The following is a 27,432-nucleotide window of genomic DNA, read 5'->3' as shown; positions in this document are numbered from 1 at the left end:
TTATGCTAAGTGAAGTAAATCAGTCAGAGAAAGATATTATATGTTTTCTACACATATGTGGACCTTGAGAAACTTAACAGGAGACCATGGGGGAAGGGAAGGGGAAAAAACATAGTTACAAACAGAGACTAAGGAGACAAACTTTAAGAGACTCTTAAATACAGAGAACAATCTGAGGGTTGATGGGAGAGTGGGGGAGAGGGTAAAATGGATGATGGACATCGAGGAGGGCACTTGTTGGGATTAGCACTGGATGTTGTATGTAAGTGATGAACCACAAAAAAGAAATCTACCCCAAAAAGCAAGAGCACACTGTACATACTATATGTTAGCCAATTTAACAATAAACTATATTTAAAATAAACAAATAAATAAAAAACAAAGAACACAAAGGCCAGCAATGAAATATTTATAATAATCCACATGCAAGCTTAGCTCACTGACTTACATTTACCCATCACAGAAAGGAAATAACTTTTAGAGAACACTCATTGTACTTACTTGCCCACTCTCTACATTATGTAGAGAAATATGATGAGAAAGTGGGATGAGAACAGTAAAGGGAAATACTTAATATCTGCCAGTCATAATTTTCTCATATTCTGATCTAGTGACTCATTTTATGCATTTAAAAACCTTGTTTAATAGTATGGAATAATAAAACTCTATAAAGCCACTCACCTCAAACTGCTACCAAATAGAGAAAAAGAAAAGCATCTCTATAGTAATCAGACAAATTTGTACTTGAATCTATTCTTGACTCATTTTTGAAGGATGATGATAAAATGAGGTAATCTGAGTAAATATTAAGATAGTGCTTGAAACGTAATATATATAAACAAACTGTGGCTATCCTCATTATTTTTTATTGTCAGATATTAAAGTGTAAATTGGAATTTACCTGATGGCCTTCCATGATAATCTATTCGCTCTCCTCGCCAATATTCCAAAGGTTTCAATCGTGTTCTCTTGGTCCTGCGAACATCTGGTGTGTTGGAAGGCAATACTGTAAAAAAATATTAAACAAAAATGTATACATATAAATGTTTAGTTGTATGGTACTTTGTAGTGGAAAAATTGATATTACCCTATAGAACACTATTGTTTCTAGACAAACCAATAGAAAAACAAAATTTTACAATATATTTGTGTTAGTAATTAAAGAAATGCCAATGTAACAATAAACTAAAAAATTGGCAAAGATTAAAAAACTTAACACTCAGAGTGAATGATGTTAAAGAGGCACAGAAATAAATACACTGTAGGTGGAAATGTAAACAGATTAAGGATAAGTTAGCAATAACTATTATAATAATCTTTGATTCAGAATTTAATTTATAGAAAAGGAGTTTGCAAAAATATTCACAATAAGAGCCAAAGCCAGAGGTGGCCCAAAATGGTGGCATAGGGAAGACCCTCAATTCCCATTCTCATGGACACACTGAACCCACACCTAGATATAGAGCGATTCCTCCTGAAGAACTGAGAGCTGACTGAACAGGTTCTGCTCAACAAAGGACAGAGGGACACAGAAAGGAGAGACAACACACAGTAACATCAGAAACCCTACCCTGATACTGTGACCTGCAAAAGGAATGGATGTCACTGAGAAATGCAGATTCACCTGCTCTGAGGCACAAAAACAAAAGAAAACAAAACGATACAAAACAATGTAAAAACAAACAAAACAGTGGTTTAAAGGGTACTGGACCCAAACTGAAGGAAATTCATTTACTAACCCTACAGCATCTGCCAAAAAGTGGTGGAGCTGCCAGAACTCTCTCCAGATCAGAGGTGCTGGCAAGCACTATTGCTTATGTTCTTCCACCTTGATAACACAGATGGGATCAGAATTTGGGTGCTCTAGCTAGTCTGCTAGGGTTGCTAGACAGCCCCAGGACCCTAGCTCCAGCTATCCTCACAGGGTAGCACGCCATCCCTGCACCCTAGCTCCAGCCATCCAACCAAGACAGTGCTGGCATGAAGCACCCAGGGACCCCCTCCATCCTACCCTTGCTCCAGCTCCAGCCATCATGCCAAGGTGACCCCAGCCCAGGCACAGTCCAGGTCCAGCCATCCCACCGGGGCAGCCTCGACATGAAATGCCCCAGAACCCCCAGCCCATGCTCACTCTGGCTCCAGCTGGCCAGGCAAAGCTGCCAAGCACACACAGTCTATACAGGTGATATTCCTACACAAGTCCACTTCTTCAAGACCAAGAGAAGAAGCTGTTCTAATTCAGAGAAACAAATAGAACATTAGACAAAATAAGGAGACAGAAAAATATGTTGCAAACGAAAGAGCAAGATAAACCACACCAAAAAAAAAAAAAAAAAAATCTAAAGGAAATAAAAAGGAACAATCCACCTGGGGCACCTGGGTGGCTCAGTTGGTTAAATGTCCGACTTCAGCTCAAGTCAAGATCTCGTGATTCGTGGGTTCAGGCCCCGCATCAGGTTCTGTGCTGACAGCTCAGAGCCTGGAGCCTGCTTCTGATTCTGTGTCTCCCTCTCTCTCTCTCTCTCTCTGTCCCTCTCCTGCTTGTGCACTCTCTCAAAAATAAATAAACTTAAATATATATATATATATATATATATATATATATATATATATGTATCACTATACATTAACCAAAACTAAATAAATATTTTTTAAAAGCAGTAGAAAAAAAAAGCAGTATCAATAAACTGAAACTCTTATAAATAATCATTACAACTTTTAAAATACTTTGGTTGTTACAGTTTATCATAACCATCTATCTGGCTTTCTGTTAGAAGTATTTCTTCCGAATTCTCAAGAGCTAAGTTTTGGAGTCAAACTTACATACTAACTATACCATGAACCAGTTGTGAAATATCACAGAAGCTAAAGTCATTCAACCTCTGTGGTTTTTTCCATCTGTCTAATAAGGATAAATAATAGAAACCACCTCATGGAGTTTTGTGAGATATAAATTAATATAATGCTGTAAAATGCCTGATATATAGCAATTCATTAAACAGTAACTATTACTGTTTTTTTCATTCATTCATTACACCCAACACGGGGCTCAAACTCATGACCTCGAGATCAAGAGTCACATGCTCTTCCAACTCAGCCAACCAGGCAACCTTCTATTACTTTTTTTTTTAATGGGCAAAGCTATATAGTCAAGAATGTTCATGGTAGTACTATTCATAGTTAGAAAACAAAAACCAGTTTGAACACCATCTAAATGCTCCACAGTAGGAAATTTGTAAATCGAGGTAGTTATGTGTGCATGTTTGTATACATAAATCCACTCATTTTATCTGAACAATGCAAAGTTCTATATACTAAACTCACTTTATTGGCTATATAATTAAATTCCTATGCTCTTACTTACTGTTTGTTAGAAATTTCCAATTCTGAAAGTAGTTTATTAAAATTTCCCAGTCTAACTGTACTGTTTAAATAAAAATCTTGCTTTTTCTTTTTTTCTTTATACATTTTAGTTGGTAGGTTGTTTGGTACATAAGAGTTTGTGATTTTTCTTTCTATTTCATTAATTCTTTATTTTATCACTAATGCCCTTCTTTATTCTGTTCAGCACTTGTATTTTAACCTTAAATTCCACTTTGCCTAATACTAAAATTACACTATTTTCTTTATATTACACTAGCCCACTTAATTTTTTGACAATCTTTTATTTTAAAACCTGTTTTAAGTGTTTCTTATAAACACATAAGTCAATTTGTACTATTCAACCAAATCTGAGAGTCCCTACATGAGAGGAATTCAATCCACTTACACTTATTTAGTATAACAACTAACTTGTTTCCTTTTATTCCTTCCATCTTACTTTACACTTACTAGTTATATCAGTGCTTCTTCTTTCTCATTTTTATTGGTTCCAACAAATGCCCATTTCTTTTTCCTCTCTTCCCTTGGTCATTTCAAAGTTCTACTGTGATTTTTCGCTCTAATATTGGTCACCTTCCCATTCCTGACACTCAAAAGTCAAACTCTCATTTCTCCGTGATTATACTTAAAACATTATATAACCCTTACCAAGATACACTCTCCTCTCCTTTTTCTCATTCAGTAAAATAAAACTTTTAGACTACTTTTATTTTTTTAATTTTTTTTTATGTTTATTTATTTTTGAGACAGAGCATGAGTGGGGGAGGGCCAGAGAGGTGGAGACACAGAATCCGAAGCAGGCTCCAAGCCATCAGCACAGAGCCCAATGCGGAGCTCGAACTCACAAACCACGAGATCATGATCTAAGCTGAAGCCGGACGCTCAACTGACTGAGCCACCCAGGCGCCCCTAGACTACTTTTTATACCACTCTTCTGCCACTACTCTCTTCCCTACCATACTAAGTTGTATTAATATAGTCTGGATTTCAAGGTACTATTACAAAAATCATTATTTAGCACTTATAAATCCCCATTCACATTAGCATTAGTTACTAGTCACACCCCAAGGTAATCAGCAATGATTCACATCCTTGTATAATAATCCTCTCCCCTAAGATGTATGTGTGAACTGTGACTTTCTTCTCATTTGGAGAGTATGGCGATAGTAATAGTAACAATATATAATCCTGTGATTACATCATGATTTTATATATATATATATATATATACATATATATATATATATACATACACACACACACACACACACACACACATGACAATATATAGGATATTATACATTTAAGACACCATTTAGCAGAAGCAGAGAGAAATTCTTCCTTGCTGGCTCTGAAGAACCAAGGTGCCACACTGTGAAGGGGCGTCTGGAAAGGGTCATGTGGCAAGGAACTGCAAGTACCCTTTAGAAGCTGAAAAGTAATGGCCCATGGCTGACAGCTAGCAAGAAAACAGGAACCTCCGTCCCACAATTTCAGGGAACTGAATTCTAACAACCACATTAGCTTTGAAGAGGACCTCAGATGACACCACAGCCCAGGATGATACTTCGGATTGCAGCCTATGAGACCCTTGAACAGAGGACCCAGCTAATCTGTGCCTGGGCTTCTGACCCACAGAAAATATGGATAATAAATAAATGTGTGTTGTCTAAGCCACTAAATTTATGGTAATTTAGTACATACCAACAGAAAACGAATACACATTATTTAAATTTAACCACATATATTACAAGAACTATTCCTCATCACTGTTTCCTCTCTTGGACTCCATTCTGATTTATCTACTTGTTTAGAATACCTCATATGAGTATTCTGCCTGGAGGATTTAGAGTAAACTCAATCTTTGCATTATCTGCAAAGTAAATTCACTTATCAGTAAGAAAAATATGTTGGCCAGATATAAGATTATTGGATTATAATACATCTCTAGGCTACAGATGTTATTTTATTCTTCCAATGTTACACAGATAAGCAGTGCTAGTCATTTTTTCTCCTTTATCTGTAACCTTTTCATTCTAAAACCTTCCCTATATTCTTGAAATTTAGGACTTTTATTCACTGATGACTAGAAGTATATCTTTTTGAAGGATTTTGACTAAAAGTTGGCAAACTCATTCAAATTACAGATAGGAGCCAATCTTTAATCCAGGGGTTTTCTTTAACATATTACTAGTAATTCTCTCTCCTCCATCTGTTTCTCTTTTCTGTAAATCCTATTCTTTGCAAGTTTTCTCAACTGTCTCCATGTTATTTCCATTGCATACCTTTTTTCCCCTCATGATTTCCATCTTTCTATATTTCGTCTCTGAGGAATTTCTTCCATGTCAACACCAGCTACTAATTCAGCTCTCAGTAACAGTGACCATCTTTATTTTCACTTCATCTACCAACTTTTTAAATTGAAAAAATAGGGTTTTTCAATACCAGAAAGTTTTCTATGCTGTAAATGAATCTTTCTTTTATTGTTAAAATTGTTATCTACTGCAAAAATTCTAGCTCACCAGTAGCTGACTACTGTTTTTAGGCATAATGCTTGATTTTCCTCTCTTTGGTTGATAAAGCCCCTGCTGAGGAACATTTTTATTTCTCTTTGCCTACTCTTGACTAGTTAGCAATCCACTTCAAGACAAGCATTAAACACTAAGAGTCTCTCTTCATTGGGCCCAAAATACTGACAAGATGTGAGTTTGTGGTTGAAGCAATCCAAGGAAGTTTCTCTTCCAGTGAGTGGTTCTCTTCAGGTACAAGTGCAGGGGCACTCCCAACCTCAAGCACAGAGATAAACATACAAGGGCACTCCAATCCTACAAAGGTGAGAGGTCCCATGAATCTTGACTGGCAAATATCTCTTTGGAAAGCACAGAGTTTTAATCCTCCATGAACTCTCCATGGGTTCCTCAGCTCCCATCTTTGTCTACTTATTTATTCCAGTTACGGCTTTGTTTACAAGTCAACTGGATAAAAACAGGAGTTGTCAGGGATGTCATCTACCTAGCAGTTCTATTTTACAGATTCTCTGCCCTAGCTTTTAGCCTAGGTGAAATCATGCTTCCTACTATTACTATGTAAAAAAAGAGTGAGAGGGATAAAGGATTTATTAAGTGAACAATAAAGAAAATCACTGGCCGGAGATGAGTTATTGTAAAATTCATGAAAACTAAACACTTGGCTTTAATTTATCTGTCAATTAATCCAAATACTTCCCCCTGCTTCAGAAAAATTAAGTCCTACTTAGTAACAGAGATTTTATAATATGAAGATATTAAAAGAAATAATCTTACCTAACTTGTGATGTATTTTATTCACTGATAGTACTCTAGATATTTTTACTCCTGAGTCACCTGCAAAATGCAAATGATAATATCATGAATAAGACTGTTAATTCCATGTTGAATTAAAGTGTATTAGTTGGTCAATTTCAATATTAAATAAATATTAATTAAATCAATCGATTAAATCAATATTAAAGAAATTTTAACCTGACAATACATTTTATTACTTCTTTTACTTTCTACTACCAAGGAATAAAGACTAATGAAACATTTCTCTAGATTTTGCTATAATGTATATGTCTAAGGAGCCTAATAGTTAAAGATAACAGAAAAGCAGGCTTCTATGGCTTCTGGACTTCAGGTGAAATAAGCTACTTGGTAGATAAAAATGCAGGGTGTAATAATGAACAATTAATATGCTAATAATGTAACGCATGATCTCCGAATTTCTAAAATAGTGCAAGTATACTAAATTATCAGTGCTCTAATTAGGTCAGAATTTTCAACTTCAGTGTCATAAATAGCATCCAAATATAGCTGCCATCAATTCTTTGTCTTCCTATACATAAATGCTGCTCTTTATCAAGAGGCAGAGTCCAATGCCCTTTTCTTTGAATCTCTGCTAACCTGTGACTTGCTTGACTAACAGAACACGTAAGAAATGCCATTCTGGGACTTCAAAGGCTAAGTCCTAAGAAGATAGCAGGTTTCACCTGGGTCTCTTGGAACTTCATTATGGAAAAAGGCGGACACCATATATGACATCTGACCACTCCAAGACTGCCATGCTGTGAGGAGACCCAAGCTAACCACATGGAAAGGCCATGTGGAGGAAAAAAGAAATACTTGGTCAGCCCCCACCCACCCTGTTCCAGCCACCCCAGCTAAGTGCTATATATATAAGTGAAAAACTCACCCTGGACTTCCAACTCAATTTAGCTTTCAAATGAATGACTCCAGCCACAGCAGTTTGCATTTAACTATGAATGCATGACATGGCCCAAGAGAGAACTGCCTAACTAAGCCAAATAAACCCACAGAACCATGAGAGATCAATCAATTACGATTTTAAGCCACTAAGTTTTAGGTGTTTATTATGCAGCAACATGTAACTGGAACACTTAATGCCCATTAATGCTCTAAAATTTTTGATACAATTTCACATGTCATATATATTTCCTGAAAAGTAAGTCTAAGCTTTCATTATATTTTCAAATAAGTCCATGATAGCAAAAGATGGTTAAAAATGACTGAATTAGATATTTCATAAAATTGCTGGCTTAGAAGAAACTTTAGTGAGCATAAAATCTAATTTCCCTGTCCAGAACAGGCATATCTATAGAGAGCTATGGAAATCAAAGTAGCAGTGCCTGAAAAGACATGAATAGACACTTCTCCAAGGAACACATCCAGATGGCCAACTGACACATGAAAAAACGCTCAACATCACTCATCGTCAGGGAAATACAAATCAAAACCATGATGAGATACCACCTCACACCAGTCAGAATGGCTAACATTAACAACTCAGGCAACAACAGATGTTGGCGAGGATGCAGAGAAAGAGGATCTCTTTTGCCTTGTTGGTGGCAATGCAAGCTGGTGCAGCCACTCTGGAAAACAGTATGGAGGTTCCTCAAAAACCTAAAAATAGAACTACCCTATGACTCAGCAATTGCACTACTAGGTATTTATCCATGGGATACAGGTGTGCTGTTTCGAAGGGACACATGCACCACCATGTTTATAGCAGCACTATCAACAATAGCCGAAGTATGGAAAGAGCCCAAATGTCCACTGACAGATGACTGGATAAAGAAGAGGTGGTGTATATATATCAATGGAGTATTACTCAGCAATCAAAAAGAATGAAATCTTGCCATTTGCAACTACATGGATGGAACTGGATGGTATTATTGTAAGCGAAATTAGTCAGAGAAAGACAAATATCGTATGACTTCACTCACATGAGGACTTTACGATACAAAACAGATGAACATAAGGAAAGGGAAGCAAAAATAATATAAAAACAGGGAGGGCTACAAAACATAAGAGACTCTTAAATATGGAGAACAAACAGGGTTACTGGAGGCATTGTGGGAAGGGGGATGGCCTATATGGGTAAGGGGCATTAAGGGCATCTACTCCTGAAATCATTGTTGTAGTATATGCTAACTTGGAGGTAAATTTTTAAAAATAATTAATTAATTAATTAATTAATTAAAAATACAAAAAAGTAAAAGTTTAAAAAAAGAAAGAAACCTAATAACCGTGGAGTTTGAGGAAAACAAGGTTTCCTACAAAGAAAACAAGAAATAAGTCTGCCTTTAAATTTCTACTCACACATTAGCTATTGTGAAGACAAAGACCAATAGCCAGCTAGTTTAAAGGAAAATAGATTATGATTCAAGGTTATTTTTACTCTTCAACTGGTTGTAAAAAAAATAAATTCCTGAGTTCTTCTTAGCATATATGAGCATGCCTACCAACCTTATAAAGAAGAAGTTTATCTGTTCTCACAGCAGGTACAAATGTGTTAAACATTTATTAAAAGAAAAAATACTGACAGAGAAAGTTAAAAATTCAATCATGTACTGTTTTTAAACCACTTTATTTTAGTTCTGTAGTAAAGGTTAAGTAAACGTATGAACAAAAATGTAAGAACAAACCAAAAGAAAGCAAGGGTCACAATATTACTATTAGACAAGACAGACTACAAGGTAAAAGCATTGTAACAGGATCAAGATGATAAATCTGACCAAAGCAGGTACATTCCATATAAAGGCTTATATGCTCAGCAACAGCAGTGAAATGTATAGAGCAAACACTGCAGGAAACAGATGGAAGAAAAAAAAGCATACAACTACAGTGGAAACACTTTACTTCAACTCTAGCAGCCCTCAGCAGATTTCAGAAATCACAAGCAAGTCTATAAAGGATCAAAATAACACCTAACGTAACATGTTCAATTCTAAGATCCTGTTCTTTTCCCCCAAATCTGCTCCTTCCCTAGTAGTCTCCAAATCAAGTAGTGACAACACCATTCTTTCAGGTGCTCAGGCCAAAAGCCTTAAAGATGTCCCTGACATCTCTCTCTTCCCATAGCCCCATCCATCAGGAAATCCTGTTGATTCTATCTACAAAAATATTCAAAATCCTACTACTGCTCTCCACCTTTCACTGCCATCACCCTAGTCTAAGCAACCTATCATTGAGATTATGAATGTCTCACCAACCAGTCTCCCTGCTTCCAACTTTACATGAGCCCCTCAAACTCACGAGTCCCTCCCTAACACAGCAGACACAGTAATTCTGTTTATAGGTCCGTCATGTCTCTGCTCAAAACCTCCCAATGCCTCCATCTCTCTTAGGAGTAGCCAAAAATCCTTAAAATAGCCTTTAACATCCTATGTGATCTTTCATTCTTGTTGTCTCTGTGACATCATTTCCCATCACTCTCCCTCTCTTACTCTGATTTACCCAATCTCCTTGGTGTTCACCACCAGACTCATTACCGCATCAAAACATCTTCCCTCTACCTGGGGCATTATTTCCTCATATAGCTGCATTCTCTGCTTTCTCATCTTTTTCATATTTTGCTCAAATGATCATTTCCTCAGTGAGGCCTTTTCTGCTCATCTACCTAAAAATGTAACCACCATATCCCACCCAAAAATCTGTTTTATTTTTCTACTCTCAACATCCAACAAATCATTAAGTTTTGCTTTTTATTGCTTCTTTCCTGGTACCCCAGAAAGTAAGCTCCAGGTGGACAGTAGTTTTTCTCAGTTTGGTTCTCTACCACATCCCTAGCCCCTAAAAGAATACATAGTAAGTGTCCCATAATATTCTGTAAATATTTAAGATTTCTGTAGTCAAAATATATTCAAAAATTTACACATACTTACATTATTAACAAAATAAAAAGATATATATTTGTAAATCCATACATGTATACACAAAAAAGTAATATTCTCTTCTTTTTCAAGTACCCATGAGAGAACTATAAAATTCTTTCATGAATTTTATGTGTTCTAAGCATACTATACAGAATGCAAAGAAAACCTTAATTCAAAGAATAAATAATAAAAGCCAAAGTTCCCTAGAACAATGAAATGAAACTAGAAATTATTAACAAAGAACAAAACATTTTAGAATAACAGCCAACATTATGTATTTAATATAGACCAGATATTAAACTAAACAAGAAAGCTATGGGATTGGAAATGATATCACCATTTTACAGATAAGAAGGCTGAGTTATTAACACTGAAATTTTTTTACTCAAGATAGCATAGTAAGTAATACAAAATTCAGCTCAACCTGAGCTGAATTCAACTGTAGGTTCCTGGCTCTGAAGACCAACCTCTTGACTAATATATTCTTAAAAAAAAAACTCCTGGGTCAAAGAAAAATCACTGCAATTTGGGGTGTACTACAATAAGAACATGACATTTAAAATTAAGCCACTACAATAAGAACATGACAAATAAAATTAAGCCAAAACTAAACTTAGGAAAATTCACTGTTTTTTATTTTTTATAAAATAAAAAGTAGAAAAATAAATACAGAAAGCATTCAACTTAGGGGAGAAAAATAATAAAATAAATCTAAACACAAGGAGAAAAAAAACTATTTAAAAGGAAAAAGAAAGAGGGTGCCTGGCTGTGTCAGGTGGCAGAGCATCTCTTGAACTAGAGGTTGTAGGTTTAAGTCCCACATTGGGTATAGAGATTACTTAAAAATACAATCTTTTTAAAAAAATTCCACCTTTCTAGCATTTGAAAAGGAAATTAAAAAGAAAAAGAATTAAGTGAATTAGGAAAGGAAAAATAGTATAACAGATTATATTTCAAGCATACATTCTTTAGAAGCATAAAATATTACAAAATTATTAACAGGCATTTTAAAAACTTTATTATGGAAAGTTTCAAACACATTCAAAAAAAGAAAAAATGGTATAATGAAACTGATACACCACTATACAGCTTCAGTAATCAATACATGGCTGATCTTGCTTCATTTATACCCTTTCAGCTTAACATTTTTAAATATTAGAACAGATATTTTAAGTATCAATTATTTCATTATGTTCTACCTCAAAGAAAGGACTGTCATTGTGTCATTCTTTCTCTTTCTCTCCCTCCCTCTATCACCTAGGTGTAAGGTCTTACAAATCTCTAAACATATAGTAAGGCTCTTAAAAAGTAAGTACTCAATACACATTTGCCATTGGTGATAATTTAAATAAAATATGGCACACCGTACTCTGTATGCATAAAGCCACAAATATCAAGAGAGTAGACAATAAATAATAACTTACCTGAACTTTCCTGAAATTCCTTATCATCCACATCAGAATTACTCTTTTCAGATGATAAATAATTCTTGAGCCTGAAAGGTCCACTTTAACATAAAAAAGTAAACCATAAAATTTGTGCCTTTATAATACATATATCTAGTTATCTGCCTTAATGGACATTTTTCTCCTAAAACTGCCAAACATTCCTTTCTTATAAAACCAACAGTGATTTATAGGTCGCCAAGAATATACTTACATGCTGCATAAAACAAAGAATCTATAATTTAATCCTGTAACTGTCAGGATAAAAACTGAATTTTATAACCTTTTAAACTAACTCATGTAATAGTTACAAACAGAGAGGAAGGGAGATAAACCATAAGAGACTCTTAAATACAGAGAACAAACTGAGGGTTGATGGGGGGGACCCAGGGGAGAGGGGAAAATGGGTGATAGGCATTGAGGAGGGCACTGGTTGGGATGAGCACTGGATGTTGTATGTAAGCGATGGAATCATGGGAATCTACCCCCAAAACCAAGAGCACACTGTATACACTGTATGTTAGCCAACTTGATAATAAATTATATTAAATAAATAAATAAAATTTTCTAGCAGCCACATTAAAGTAAATAAATAAATAAATAAATAAAAATAAACTCATGGATCAGTTAATAAATTTTTAGTCAACTCAACACCTCTTGATAAAAATCAAATTTTAAAAAGTAAAATTAGAAATCAATCAGCTTATGGAATGCAAGCTGGTGCAGCCACTCTGGAAAACAGTATGGAGGTTCCTCAAAAAACTAAAAATAGAACTACCCTGCGACCCAACAACTGAACTACTAGGCATTTACCCACGGGATACAGGTGTGCTGTTTCAAAGGGACACATGCACCCCCATGTTTATAGCAGCACTATCAACAATAGCCAAAGTATGGAAAGAGCCCAAATGTCCATTGATGGATGAATGGATAAAGAAGATGTGGTGTGTGTGTATATATATATATATATATATATATATATATATATATATACACACACACAATGGAGTATTACTCGGCAATCAAAAAGAATGAAATCTTGCCATTTGCAACTACGTGGATGGAACTGGAGGGTATCATGCTAAGCGAAATTAGTCAGAGAAAGACAAATATATGACTTCACTCATATGAGGACTTTAAGAGACAAAACAGATGAACATAAGGAAAGGGAAACAAAAATAATAAAAACAGGGAGGGGGACAAAACAGAAGAGACTCATAAATATGGAGAACAAAATGAGGGTTACAGGAGGGGTTGTGGAAGGGGGGGATGGGCTAAACGGGTAAGGGGCACTAAAAAATCTACTCCTGGAATCATTGCTGCACTATATGCTAACTAATTTGGATGGAAATTTAAAAAATAAAAAACAAGTTAATAAAAAAAAGACAAAAAAATTTAAAAAATAAATAAAATATAAAAATGAAAATCACATATACTTTTGGAGTATATATTTAGTGACTAGGAGAATGGAATTGTTTAGGGGGAAATTTTTTTTCTTAATTAGGTTCCAAGACAGTGTTCATTAACAAAATCAATTGCAGAACTTCCTCTGTTAATACTGATCTGATTAAATTTTATGTCATTTTCAAATGTGTCTTTTCTCATAAATACTGCTAAATTCTATTAAAAAAAAACAAACAGCTTATTTTCATTTAAAAAAAAAAGCCAAAAACAAGTGGAATTTAAAATATTTAAATTTAAAAATTGCTCAGAAATGATTCAGCTTATCCCTGTCTGAGATTCCTTGCCTCTATTATGAACACAGGATAGGCATAGTAGTCATAACCCATCAAATAGTAAAGAAATCTCAGCCATCCCTGAAAAGTCTTGAGAATCTGTTATAATTTAGCATTCCTTCATTTTAAAAAAGGGTATATGATTTCAGATATTATAAGAGTAGGTTAATTTGGTTTGTTCATGGAGTGTGCTTGTTTTAAACACAAACCCACAAATTCTTAAATACTTGTTTTTTAAGAGAGAGAGTTTTCCCCTTTTCCTTGAATGTGGTCTGAATTTAATGACTTGTTTCTAACAAACAGAATAAAGTGGAAGTGAAAGTGTGCAACTCCAGAGCCTAGGTCATTAAAAGGCACTATGACTTTCATCATGGTCACACTTTCTCTTGGATCACTTGCTTGATTGGAACCCAGCTGCCATATTGAACAGCCCCATGGAGAGGGCCACATGCCAAGGAAGGCCTATAGGTAACAACCATGGGAGCAAACTACCTTGTAAGATCCTTCAGTTACAATCAAGCCTTCAAAGGACTGCAAACCTGACAGATATTTTGAATGCTACATCTCATAAGAATCCCTAAGAGAGAACTAGTCAGCTAAGGCTCTTCTCCCAGACTTCAGGGCCACAGGAACTAGGAAACAATAAATGTTTTGCAAACCACTAACAAAAGTTGGGGTAATCTGTTACACAGCAAAGAGTAACCAATATACTAAGTAAATCCAATTATCCTTAGAAAACATGCATACCTTCTTTCCAAAACTGAAGTCTTAGGCTCTCCAGAATCCAAGTTAGACTCTGCTAGTGTCTTGCATGTAAATCCCTTGACCTGAGACTTCGGATGAACATTTTGTGCAGTCATACTATCTTGATCCTTTGGGCTTCTTGTACCTCTGTGAATATGTAAAGTGAAAAATTGTTTACATTTCTCCATAAAACATTCCTTCCAGAAACATACAATCAGTAGATAATATAATATTGGTTGTAACAAATATCAGATAAACCTATTCGGGTCCTAGGATTTATAACTAGCCTAGGAAGAAAATTTGTTTCTAGGACCTGCAAAGAAAAATTCTGATAAAGGAAATGGTACAGACCAGGCCTAAGATGGAAGTAATGACAGGAGGACACCCAGAGACATTACCTACGGGCAGCATATGATATATATTACACTTTTAATCTACCATGGTTTTTTTGAAAATCCACAAACAACTTAAATTGTTTTCTTTGACAGCCCTAGTCAGCCTACTGAGGAACAGTAAGTAGTGTGTTCAGAGGGATTCTTTAACAGCTACTAGCTAATTATATGTAAAGAAGATATACTATTCCCAGACTGCATAATTTCTCCTCTCTCACATTTCTCTTGTAAGTCCTATGTTTTGTTTCTCACTCAGTCTACCAGCCTATTCTTACCATATGTGAGAAAATAATTTGCATAAACATAACTAAAGAGCATGCAAACTTTTGAGATCTGATGGTTTACTTCTGAAGATTCTACTCTCTCTACAAGTCCTATCATAGAGTTAGAAAAAATATTAAGAGAATACTATGAACAATTATATGTCAATAAATTAGATAACCAAGATAGAATAAATTCCTAAAGATATACGATTACCAAAACTAAGTCAAGAAGAAATAATCTGAAAAGACCTATAACAAGAGAATGAATCAGTAATCAAAAACTACCCAGAAATAAAGGCCCAAATGGTTTTACTGCTGAATTCTACCAGTCATTCAAAGAATATGAATTCTTCACAAACTCTTTCAAAAAACAGAAGAGAACTTCTTAAATCACTTTATGAAGTCAGTATTATCTTGATACCAAAACTAGATCGACATCACAAGAAAAGTGCAGACCAAACAACTCAACAACATACTGGCAGAGCAAATCTAGAGACGTATAAATGTAATTATACATACATCATGACCAAATGGGATTTACACCACAGATGCAGTTTGGTCTAACATCTGAAAACCAATTAACGAAAAACATCATATCAATAATAATAAAAATTACAGCATTATCTCAATAGATGCAAAAAAAAAAGCATTTAACAAAATCCAACACGTTTTTATGATAAAAATACTCAACAAAGTAGGACTAGAAGGAACTGCCTCAACTTGATAAAGGGTAGCTGAAAAACTTACAGCTAGCAACATAAAGACTGGATGCTTGCCCCCTAAGATTTAGGAACCAGACAAGGAAATCTGCTATTGCCACCTGTATTAGCCAGAGCATTTAGGCAGTATAAAATAAATAAAATACAGGAAAGGAACAGGTCAAACTATTAACAAATGACATGATTTCTGTACTCACAATATCTCACAAAATCCACTAAAAAGCCATCAAAACTAATAAATGACTTCATACAGGTTGCAGATACAAGTCAAATACAAAAACCAATTGTAGGGGCACCTGGGTGGTTCAGTCGGTTGTATTCCTGACTCTTGGTTTTGGCTCAGGTCACAATCTCACAGTTCGAGAGATCAAGCCCCATGCTCTATGCTCTAGCTCAGAGCGCAGGGCCTCCTTGGGATTCTTTCTTTCTCTGCCCCTCCCCTGCTGGTGCACGCTCTCTCACTCTCTCAAAATAAATAAATAAAATAAAAAAAAAAAAACAAAAAACAAAGGTATCTCTATACACTTGCAATGAACATCCAAAAATAAAATTTAAAAAGCAATTCCATTCAGAATAATGAAGCAGAAAAAAGGAGGGGGATTAAGGCAAAAGACTATGATTAAGAATCAGAGAATTCAGTGACTCATTAAAAAAGAACAACATCAGAATCATAGGGGTCCCAGAAGAGGAAGAGAGAGAAATAGAGGTAGAAGGGTTATATGAGCAAATCATAGCGGAAAACTTTCCTAACCTGGGGAAAGACACAGACGTCAAAATCGAGGAAGCACAGAAGACTCCCATTAGATTCAACAAAAACTGACCATCAACAAGGCATATCATAGTCAAATTCACAAAACACTCAGGCAAGGAGAGAATCATGAAAGCACCAAGGGAAAAAAAGTCCCTAACCTTGCAGCAGACCTATCCATAGAAACTTGGCAGGCCACAAAGGAGTGGCAGGATATATTCAACGTGCTGAATCGGAAAAATATGCAGCCAAGAATTCTTTATCCAGCAAGGATGTCATTCAAAACACAAGGAGAGATAAAAAGTTTCCCAGACAACAAAAATTAAAGGAGTTTGTGACCACTAAACCAGCCCTGCAAGAAATTTTAAGGGGGACTCTCTGAGGGGACAAAGCAACAAAGATTAGAAAGGACCAGATAATACCACCAGAAACTCCAACTCTACAAGCATCATAATGGCAATAAATTCGTATCTTTCAGTACTCACTCTAAAGGTCAATGGACTCAATGCTCCAATCCAAAGACATAGGGTAACAGAATAGATAAGAAAACAAGATCCATCTATATGCTGTTTATAAGAGACTCACTTTAGACCTAAAGACACTTTCAGATTGAAAGTAAAGATGGAGAACCATCGATCATGCTAATGGTCAACAAAAGAAAGCCGGAGTAGCCATACTTATATCAGACAATCTAGACTTTAAAATAAAGACTGTATCAAGAGGTGCAGAAGGGCATTCTATCATAATTCAGGGGTCCATCCACCAAGAAGACCTAATAATCATAAAAATTTATGTGCCAAATGTGGAGGCATCCAAATATACAAACCAATTAATCACAAACATAAAGAAACTCAATGATAGTAATACCTTAATAGTAGGAGACTTCAACACCCCACTCAGAGCAATGGACAGATCATCCAATCAAAAAATCAACAAGGAAACAATGGCTTTGAATGACACACTGGACCAGATGGACTTAACAGATATATTCAGAACATTTCATCCTAAAGCAGCAGAATATACATTCTTTTCCAGTGCACATGGAATGTTCTCCATAATAGACCACATACTGGGACACAAATCAGCCCTCAGCAAGTACAAAAAGGTCGAGATCATACCGTGCATATTTTCAGACCACAACACTATGAAACTCAAAATCAACCACAAGAAAAAATTTGGAAAGGTAACAAATACTTGGAGACTAAAGAACATCCTACTAAAGAATGAATAGACCAACCAAGAAGTTAAATAGGAAATTAAAAAGTATATGGAAGCCAATGAAAACGACAACACCACACCCCAAAACCTCTGGGACGCAGCACAGGCAGTCATAAGAGGGAAGTATATAGCAATCCAGGCCTTCCTACAGAAGAGACAAAGATCTTAGATACACAACCTAACCTTACACCTTAAAGAGCTGGAAAAAGAACAGCAAATAAAACCCAAAACCAGCAGAAGGCAGAAAATAATAAAGATTAGAGCAGAAATTAATGCTATCGAAACCAAAAAAACAGAATAGATCAATGAAACCAGAAGCTGGTTCTTTGAAAGAATTAACAAAATTGATAAACCACTAGCCAGTTTGATCAAAAAGAAAAAGGAAAGGACCCAAATAAATAAAATCAAGAATGAAAGAGGAGAGTTCACAACTAATACAGCAGAAATAAAAACAATAGTAAGAGTATATTATGAGCAATTATATGCCAATAAAATGGGCAATCTGGAAGAAATGGACAAATTCCTAGAAACATATACACTACCAAAACTGAAACAAGAAGTAACAGAAAATTTGAACAGACCTATAACCAGTAAAGAAATAGAATTAGTAATCAAAAACCTTCCCAAAAACAAGAGTCCAGGGCCAGATGGCTTTCCAGGGGAATTCTACCAAACATTTAAGGAAGAGTTAATACCTATTCTCTTGAAGCCGACCTAAAACACAGAAACAGAAGGAAAACTTCCAAACACTTTCTATGAAGCCAGCATTACCTTGAGTCCAAAACCAGACAGAGACCCCACTAAAAAGGAAAACTATAGACCAATTTCCCTGATGTACATGGATGCAAAAATTCTCAACAAGATATTAGCCAACAGGATCCAGCAATACATTAAAAAGGTTATTCACCACGACCAAGTGGGATTTATACCTGGGATACAGGGCTCGTTCAATATCCGCAAAACGTGATTCATCACATCAATAAAAGAAAGGACAAGAAACACATGATCCTCTCAATGAATGCAGAGAAGGCATTTGACAAAATACAGCATTCTTTCTTGATAAAAACCCTCAAGAAACTAGGGATAGAAGGATCATACCTCGAGATCATAAAAGCCATATATGAACAACCCAACACTAATATCATCCTCAATGGGGAAAAGCTGAGTGCTTTCCCTCTAAGGTCAGGAACAAGACAGGGATGTCCACTCTCACCACTGTTATTCAACATAGTATTGGAAGTCTTAGCCTCTGCAATCAGACAACACAAAGAAATAAAAGCATCCAAATCGGCCAGGAGGTCACACTTTCACTCTTCGCAGATGACATGATACTATATATGGAAAACCCTAAAGATTCCACCAAAAACGTGCTAGAACTGATCTATGAATTCAGTAAAGTGCAGGATATAAAACCAATGCACAGAGCTTGGTTGCATTCCTACACACCAACAATGAAGCAACAGAAAGAGAAACTGAGGAATCAATCCCTTTTAGAACTGCACCAAAAACCATAAAATACCTAGAACTAAATCTAACCAAAGAGGTGAAAAATCTATACACTGAAAACTATAGAAAGCTGATGAAAGAAACTGAAGAAGACACAAAGAAATGGAAAAAGATTCCATGCTCCTGGATAGGAAGAATAAATATTGTTAAAATGTCAATACTACCCAAAGCAATCTACACATTCAACGCAATCCCTATCAAAATGACACCAGCATTCTTCACAGAGCTAGAATAAACAATCCTAAAATTTGTATGGAACCAGAGAAGACCCTGAATAGCCAAAGCAATCTTGAAAAAGAAAACCAAAGCAGGAGGCATCACAATCCCAGACTTCAAGCTGTACTACAAAGCTGTAATCATCAAGACAGTATGGTACTGGCACAAGAACAGACACTCAGATCAATGGAACAGAATACAGAACCCAGAAACGGACCCACAAACCTTTGGTCAATTAATCTTTGACAAAGCAGGAAAGAATATCCAATGGAATAAAGACAGTCTCTTCAGCAAGTGGTGCTGAGAAAACTGGACAGCGACATGCAGAAGAATGAACCTGGACCACTTTCTTACACCATACACAAAAATAAACTCAAAGTGGATGAAAGACCTCAATGTAAGACAAGAATCCATCAAAATCCTTGAGGAGAAAGCAGGCAAAAACCTCTTTGATCTTGGCTGCAGCAACTTCTTACTCAGGATGTCTCCAGAGGCAAGGAAAACAAAAGCAAAAATGAACTACTGGGACCTCATCAAGACAAAAAGCTTCTGCACAGTGAAGGAAATAATCAGCAAAACTAAAAGGCAACCGACAGAATGGGAGAAGATATTTGCCAATGACATATCAGATAAAGGGTTAGTATCCAAAATCTACAAAGAACTTCTCAAACTCAACACCCAAAAAAACAAAGAATCCAGTGAAGAAATGGGCAAAAGACATGAATAGACACTTCTCCAAAGAAGACACCCAGATGGCCAACTGACACATGAAAAAACGCTCAACATCACTCATCGTCAGGGAAATACAAATCAAAACCACAATGCAATACCACGCCTCACCTGTCAGAGTGGCTAACATTAACAACTCAGGCAACAACAGATGTTGGCGAGGATGCAGAGAAAGAGGATCTCTTTTGCCTTGTTGGTGGCAATGCAAGCTGGTGCAGCCACTCTGGAAAACAGTGTGGAGGTTCCTCAAAAAATTAAAAACAGATCTACCTTACGACCCAGCAATTGCACTACTAGGTATTTATCCAAGGGATACAGGTATCCCTTGTTTTGAAGGGACACATGCACCCCCATGTTTATAGCAGCATTATCAACAATAGTCAAAGTATGAAAAGAGCCTAAATGTCCATCAATGGGTGACTGGATAAAAAAGATGTGGTATATATAGACAATAGAGTATTACTTGGCAATAAAAAGAATGAAATCTTGCCATTTGCAACTACGTGGATGGAACTAGAAGGTATCATGCTAAGCGAAATTAGAGAAAGACTTCACATGACTTCACTCATATGAGGACTTTAAGAGACAAAACAGATGAACATAAGGGAAGGGAAACAAAAATAATATAAAAACAGGGAAGGGGATAAAACATAAGAGAGTCTTAAATATGAAGAACAAAGAGAGGATTAGTGGAGGGGTTGTGGGGAGGGGGATGGGCTAAATGGGTAAGGGGCATTAAGGAATCTACTCCTGAAATCATTGTTGCACTATATGCTAATTTGGATGTAAACTAAAAAAATTTTTTAAAAATTAAATTAAAAAAAAAAAGGAGAGAGAAGGAAAAAAAATAATGTTGCCCAAAGAAATATAGTAATTTGTATTGTTGGTGCTATTGTTGCAAAGTCTTGGGGAAATTTGTTTTGTGTCATTTTCCCATTTATGATAAATTATATTCTTAATTATTTTGAAGGAAACGAGTATAGAGAATTTGAATAATGTCTGTAGTTAAATAAAAGTTGATTTATCCATCAAAAAAAAGCAATTCCATTCACAATAGCATTAAAATAATAAAATGCTTAGAAATGAATTTAACAAAAGTGTAAAACTTATGCTCTGAAAACACTGATGAAATAAGTTGAAGACCTCAATGAATGGAAAAGCATCCCATGTTCATGGATCGATAGATTTAGTGTTAAAATGGCAATATCTCCCAAACTGATATACAGATTCAACGCATTCTCTGTCAGATTCTCAAGTGGTATCTTTGTAGAAATTGACATGCTGATTCTAAAATTTATATGGGATTGCAAGGAACCCAGAATAGCCAAAACAATCTGAAAAGAAGAATAATGAGGACTTATGCCTCTTGATCTCAAATCTTTTCATAGCAATGGTAACAATCAAGACAGTGTAGTACTGGATCAAGAATTAATATATAGATTAAGAGAAAAAAACTGAGAATTCAGAAAGAAACTCATATATTTATGGTCAACTGATTTTCAAAAATGATGCCAACACCATTCAATGGGGGAATAAGTAGTCGTTTTCACAAACAATTATGGAAAATTGGACAGTCACATGCAAAAGAATAAAGTTGAATCCCTCATAGAATATACAAAAGTTAACTCAAAATGGATCAAAAACCTAAATGTAAGAAAAACTCTTAGAAGAAAAGATAATGACAAATCTTCATGAACTTGGATTCTTAGATATGACACCAAGTATAAGCAACAAAAGGATAAAATAGATGGATTGGACTTTACGAAAATTAAAAACTTTAGTACTTCAAAGGACACCATTAAGAAGCAAGAAGAAAACCCACAGAATGGAGAAAATATCTGCAAACCACGTATCTGACAAGGGACTTGTATCCAAAATATAAAGACCTCTTACAACACAATAAAAAAACCCAAAAAATTAGGCTGAATAGATTTTTCTCTAAAGATACGCAAATGGCCAATAAACAAATGAAGAGATGCTCAACATCATTAGTCATCTGGGAAGTGCAAATGAAAATCACAAAGAAATACTACTTTCATACCAACTCGGATGGCTAGCATCAAAGTCAGATAATAACAAATGTTGACAAGGATGCAGAGAGACTGGAACCTTCATAAACTGCTGGCAGGAATGTAAAATGGTACAGATGCTTTGGAAAACAATCTTACAGTTCCTCAAACAATTTTAATATAGTTACCATATGTCAGAGCAACTCCACTCCTGGGTATATATCCAAGAGAAATGAAAACACATGTTCACATAGAAACCTGTACACAAATGTTTATACCAGCATTATTCATAAGAGCCAAAAGGTGGAAACAACCCAAATGTCCATCAGTGAATGAAAAGATAAACAAAACATGGTATAACCATAAAACAAAACATTTTTTGGTCATAAAAAGTAAGGAAGTACTGATATACACTACAACATGAATGAAACTTGAAAATTTCCAAAAGAAGCCAGTACAAAAAACTCATACTATATGATTTCATTCAGATGAAAATCCAAACTGTAGAGAAATCTATACAGATAAAAAGTAGATTAGTGGTTGCTTAGGGTAGTGGCAGAGTGGACTAGGGAAATGATAACTAATGAGTACTGGCTTTGTGAAGTGCTGAAAATACTCTAAAATTGACTGTGTTGATGGTTTGCACCTATCTGTTAATATACTAAAAAAACATTGAATTGTACACATTTCATGAGTGAACTGTATGGTGTGGGGAGTACCATACATTCTCATTGTACATAAAAGATAAGGTTTGTTATAAAAATACTAGCTGAAATTTAAAAACTCAATGTAAACAAATTTTTTATCTTAACCTATTTCTCTCAACCTATAGGTAAGGCTCAACTGCTTTGTTTAGTAAAACTTTGATTTATTTTTATTATTAATACATTCAAGTAAAAACAATTGGACTACTAGTCAGAAGACCTAGTTATCTAATGACACGCTATTTAATCTATGTAGACCTTCCTCATATGTAAAAATGGAGCTAACGAGTGTCCTACCCACCTCTCAGGAATCTTATGCAAATAAATGATACAAGAAACAAGATCATATAAATATGGAAATCTGATAAAAGAGAGGCCATTACAAATCAGTGGGGGAAATGTACCATTCAACACCTACACAGAGAAAAAAAGAATTTAAATTTCCTATTCCACATCAAACACAAAAATAAATTACAGATGGTTTAAAGAAGTAAATATAGGGGTGCCTGGGTGGCGCAGTCGGTTAAGCGTCTGACTTCAGCCAGGTCACGATCTCGCGGCCGGTGAGTTTGAGCCCCGCGTCAGGCTCTGGGCTGATGGCTCAGAGCCTGGAGCCTGTTTCCGATTCTGTGTCTCCCTCTCTCTCTGCCCCTCCCCCGTTCATGCTCTGTCTCTCTCTGTCCCAAAAATAAATAAATGTTGAAAAAAAAAAATTAAAAAAAAAAAAAAAAAGAAGTAAGTATAAAAAAACAAGTTAGTTTTTAGGAAAAAAATATAGAAAAACAGATCCTTATAACCTCGGAGTCTACAAAAAAAGCAAATGTTCACAACACTGAAAGACTAATAAATTCTACTACAGCTGACCCCTTGAATAACACAGGTTTAAAGTGCACAGGTCCACATATAAGCAATTTTTTTTTCAATAAATACAATCCTGTAAATGTTTTTTCTCTTTCTTAATAACAATTTCTTTTCTCTAATTTATTCTATCGTAAGAATATAGCATGTAATATATGTAAAAAACAAAATATGTGTTAATCAACTGTTTATGCTACTAGTAAGGTTTCCAGTCAACAATAAGTTATTAGTAGTTAAGCTTTGGAGAAGTCAAAAGTTACAAGCAAATTTCTGGCTGTGCAGGGGTCAGTGCCCCTAACTCCCATGATGCTCTAGGGTTAACCATACATTAAAATTATGTCTTCTGTATGAAAGACACGAATACATGTGACCCATTAAGGATTAAAAGCCAAAATAGATAAAGAGTTCCTAAAAATCAATTCTAAAAAAATATAAAATTGGCCAAGCAATTTACAAAGAGACAATCTATTTAAACATGAGCAAGGGGGGGCCTGGGTGGCTCAGATGGTTAAGCATCTAACTCTTGGTTTCGGCTCAGGTCATGATCTCACAGTTTCGTGAGTTCGAGCTCCATGCAGGGCTCTGCGTTGGCAGCCATGAAGCCTGCTTGGGATTCTCTCTCTTTCTCTCTCTCGCTGCCCCTCCCCCACTTATACTATCTCTCTCAAAATAAATAAATTAAATTTTTTTTCTAAGAAAAAATAAAAATGAGCAAGAAACAAATAAAAAGATATTTAACTATTTAATTTCACTAATAATTAGGTAAATGCAATGAAATCCAGAGATATACCCCATTATGAACAGCTTCAAGAGAATAGGTGTTAACTCTTCCTTAAATGTATGGTAGAATCCCCCTGTACAGCCATCTGGCCCTGGACTCTTGTTTTTTGGGAGATTTTTGATTACTAATTCGATTTCCTTACTGGTTACATATGCTGCTATTTTTAAGGCACTCTAATGATTTATTTCTGTACACCCCTAGCACCCTGCAGTTTCTCACATGTAATATGCATTATTTGTTGAGTAAATGAAAGAATAAATGCTATGTTAAGAAGTAAAAATATGCAAGAACAATACCTAACTCACTAGGTTGTCAGGGACTGATGAAAATTCATTGAAAAGCTCCTAGCAAATAGTTGACACATAATAAGCACTCAAAAGTACCTTAACTATTATCACCTTAGGGGGAGAAGTATTAAGATATATTCCTAATTATTGAAATCACATTAACTTCACTCAGAAGGAAGCAAATCAAACTATACGTTAATAACGACTAAGATTAAAAGATAAAAATTAAAAGATAAAAAAATAAATTTTAAAAAATGACCAAAATGGTAAAATTTATGTTTTTACTACTGTATTTTTTTTTTTTAATTTTTTTTTTTCAACGTTTATTTATTTTTGGGACAGAGAGAGACAGAGCATGAACGGGGGAGGGGCAGAGAGAGAGGGAGACACAGAATCGGAAACAGGCTCCAGGCTCTGAGCCATCAGCCCAGAGCCTGACGCGGGGCTCGAACTCCCGGACCGCGAGATCGTGACCTGGCTGAAGTCGGACGCTTAACCGACTGCGCCACCCAGGCGCCCCTGTATTTTTTTTTAAAAGGAATCAACTTTTTTAATTAAAATTTTTTTTTTTTTTTTTTACTTAAGAGAGTTTATGGAGGAGGAGCTGAAGGAGAAAAAAGAATCTTAAGCAGGTTCCACACCCAGTGCTGAGCCTGGTTCGGAGCTCCATCCCACAACCCTGGGATCATGACCCAAGCTGAAATGAAGAGTCAGTCGCTCAACCGACTGAGCCACCCGGGTGCTCCAAAAAAGAAGCAACTCTTCAATGACAATAATACTTACTCTTAGTATATATATTAGTCGCATCCTATGTAGTATATATATTATTCCCCATTTTAAAATGAGGAAAAAAATTCAAGAGTTCTGTGTTGCCCTAGGGCATCACCAGCTAATGGCTGAGCATGAATTTACAACCATGTCTGTCAGACTGCAGAGCCCTTTACGCTAATACTGTTTCTCCACAAATGATTAAATGACACAAACTATTAAATGCTAAACAGCAAAAATAACTATATTGTATACATAATAGACATACCCAGAATGATCATGATTTTTCTTCTTAACCAGGTCTTCCTCATCACTTTTCAATGACTCATTCTGGGAAGAACCAGAAATTTTATCATGGTCAATAATTCTTCTAGAATCTTTAGCAGTTAAAAACTCCTGTGTTCTTGAGCTGCCTGGAGTAGTTCTCTTCTGCCCTTTAAATGGAATAGTTTTGTCCCCAATATTCTTAGATGACTGGTTTGGTTTTTCAACAGGTGTTTGTCTACTGTTGTGACACACTGACAATTCATTTCTTCTTGAAGACTTGCTATAAACAAGACCTGAAGGATTCAATGATAACCTAAAGTTAGCATAATGTTTATCCAAATTATCTGGCTCATTGAAATACCAACATTATATATATTTTCATGTAAACACATACACACACACACACACATACACCAATCTCATAGGCTATATTTATTTTCAAATTAAATTCATAAACTATGCAGCTTTTCAATTTTTAGACATATGTACCAAATTTATCACAAGCTTCCAAAACCACCCTGTCTCTGCCCACTACTCTTGTGGCCATCCTTAAGATCCTGGTATTTCCCACGGTTCCAGCTTCAGCTTCTCACTCTTATGTACCTACTTTGAGGGGCCCTTGTACTCTTAACTGTAATTACTACGTAGATGCTGGTATCATAATATTCACCTATCACTCTCCTTTAAATCTGCCCCTCTGGTTTTAGTTCCTTTCTTAACAAAAAGCACAACTATTTGCTCAAATACCTACATCAGAAATCTCAGTCAGCCAAGACTCCTGTCTCTATCTGCAATCAGTCCCCTTATCCTGTCATTTCTACATTCTTAATACCACTCAAATCCACTTCTCTCAAGCTCTCCTGCCTGTCATTAGCAGGGACTGGCATCTTATCTGGATTATTAAAGGAGCCTCTTAATTAGTTTCCCTTTCTCTAGCCTTGCCGTTCTTCAATCCATTCTTCACACTGTTTCAAGAATCATCTTAGGAAAACACAAGCTGGGTCATTACAACCTTGCTAAAGTCTTTTAGTGATAATCTGTAACTTAAGGATTACGTCCAAATATTTTCAATAATTTATTTCTACATGTAGAGTACTTATTTCGTTAATCAAAATTCTATCCTCCAAATAAACAAACTGACAAAAAAAAAAAAAAAAAAAAAAAAGCAGCCAGCAATACTGAACTATTTGCATTTCTCCAAAGCACTGGTTCTTAAAGGGTTGGTCCCAGACCAGCAGGATCAGGATCACTTAAGAGTCTGTTTGAAATGCAAATTCTCAGGCCTCACTTCAGACCCACTAAATCAGAAACTCAGAGTAGGGCCCAATACTCTGTATTTTAACAAGCCTTCCATATAACTCTGCTAAAATAATCTTTAAAAGGTCACACTCTCAGCTCCAGATCTCTGCACATGCTACTCTGCTCGAAACATTCCATCCATCCTCCTCACCCCACCCAGTTACTTAACT

At 35.6% G+C, this 27,432-nt stretch overlaps 1 protein-coding gene across 4 annotated transcripts in view; it reads right to left on the bottom strand.

Moving 5' to 3' along the window:
* Positions 1-27,432, bottom strand: part of CENPC (centromere protein C) — an 81,527-nt gene that overhangs the window by 18,410 nt on the left and 35,685 nt on the right. For 3 of the 4 annotated variants that reach the window (XR_006296175.1, XM_043572573.1, XM_043572575.1), the window contains exons 10-14: positions 25,965-26,256; positions 14,502-14,645; positions 11,998-12,080; positions 6,684-6,743; positions 902-1,006 (exon numbers count right to left, since the gene is read on the bottom strand). Coding sequence is in view for 3 of the 4 variants with exons in the window: in XM_043572573.1 (XP_043428508.1) it covers positions 902-1,006; positions 6,684-6,743; positions 11,998-12,080; positions 14,502-14,645; positions 25,965-26,256 (684 nt within the window). In the remaining variant the exon portion in view is untranslated. The remainder of the gene's footprint in view (positions 1-901; positions 1,007-6,683; positions 6,744-11,997; positions 12,081-14,501; positions 14,646-25,964; positions 26,257-27,432) is intronic. The other variant, XM_043572574.1, reaches the window with a different exon arrangement.

The sequence above is a fragment of the Prionailurus bengalensis genome, chromosome B1 (genome assembly GCF_016509475.1).
Source record: "Prionailurus bengalensis isolate Pbe53 chromosome B1, Fcat_Pben_1.1_paternal_pri, whole genome shotgun sequence".
Taxonomy (NCBI): domain Eukaryota; kingdom Metazoa; phylum Chordata; class Mammalia; order Carnivora; family Felidae; genus Prionailurus; species Prionailurus bengalensis.
This window is presented reverse-complemented; position numbering and strand designations above follow the sequence as displayed.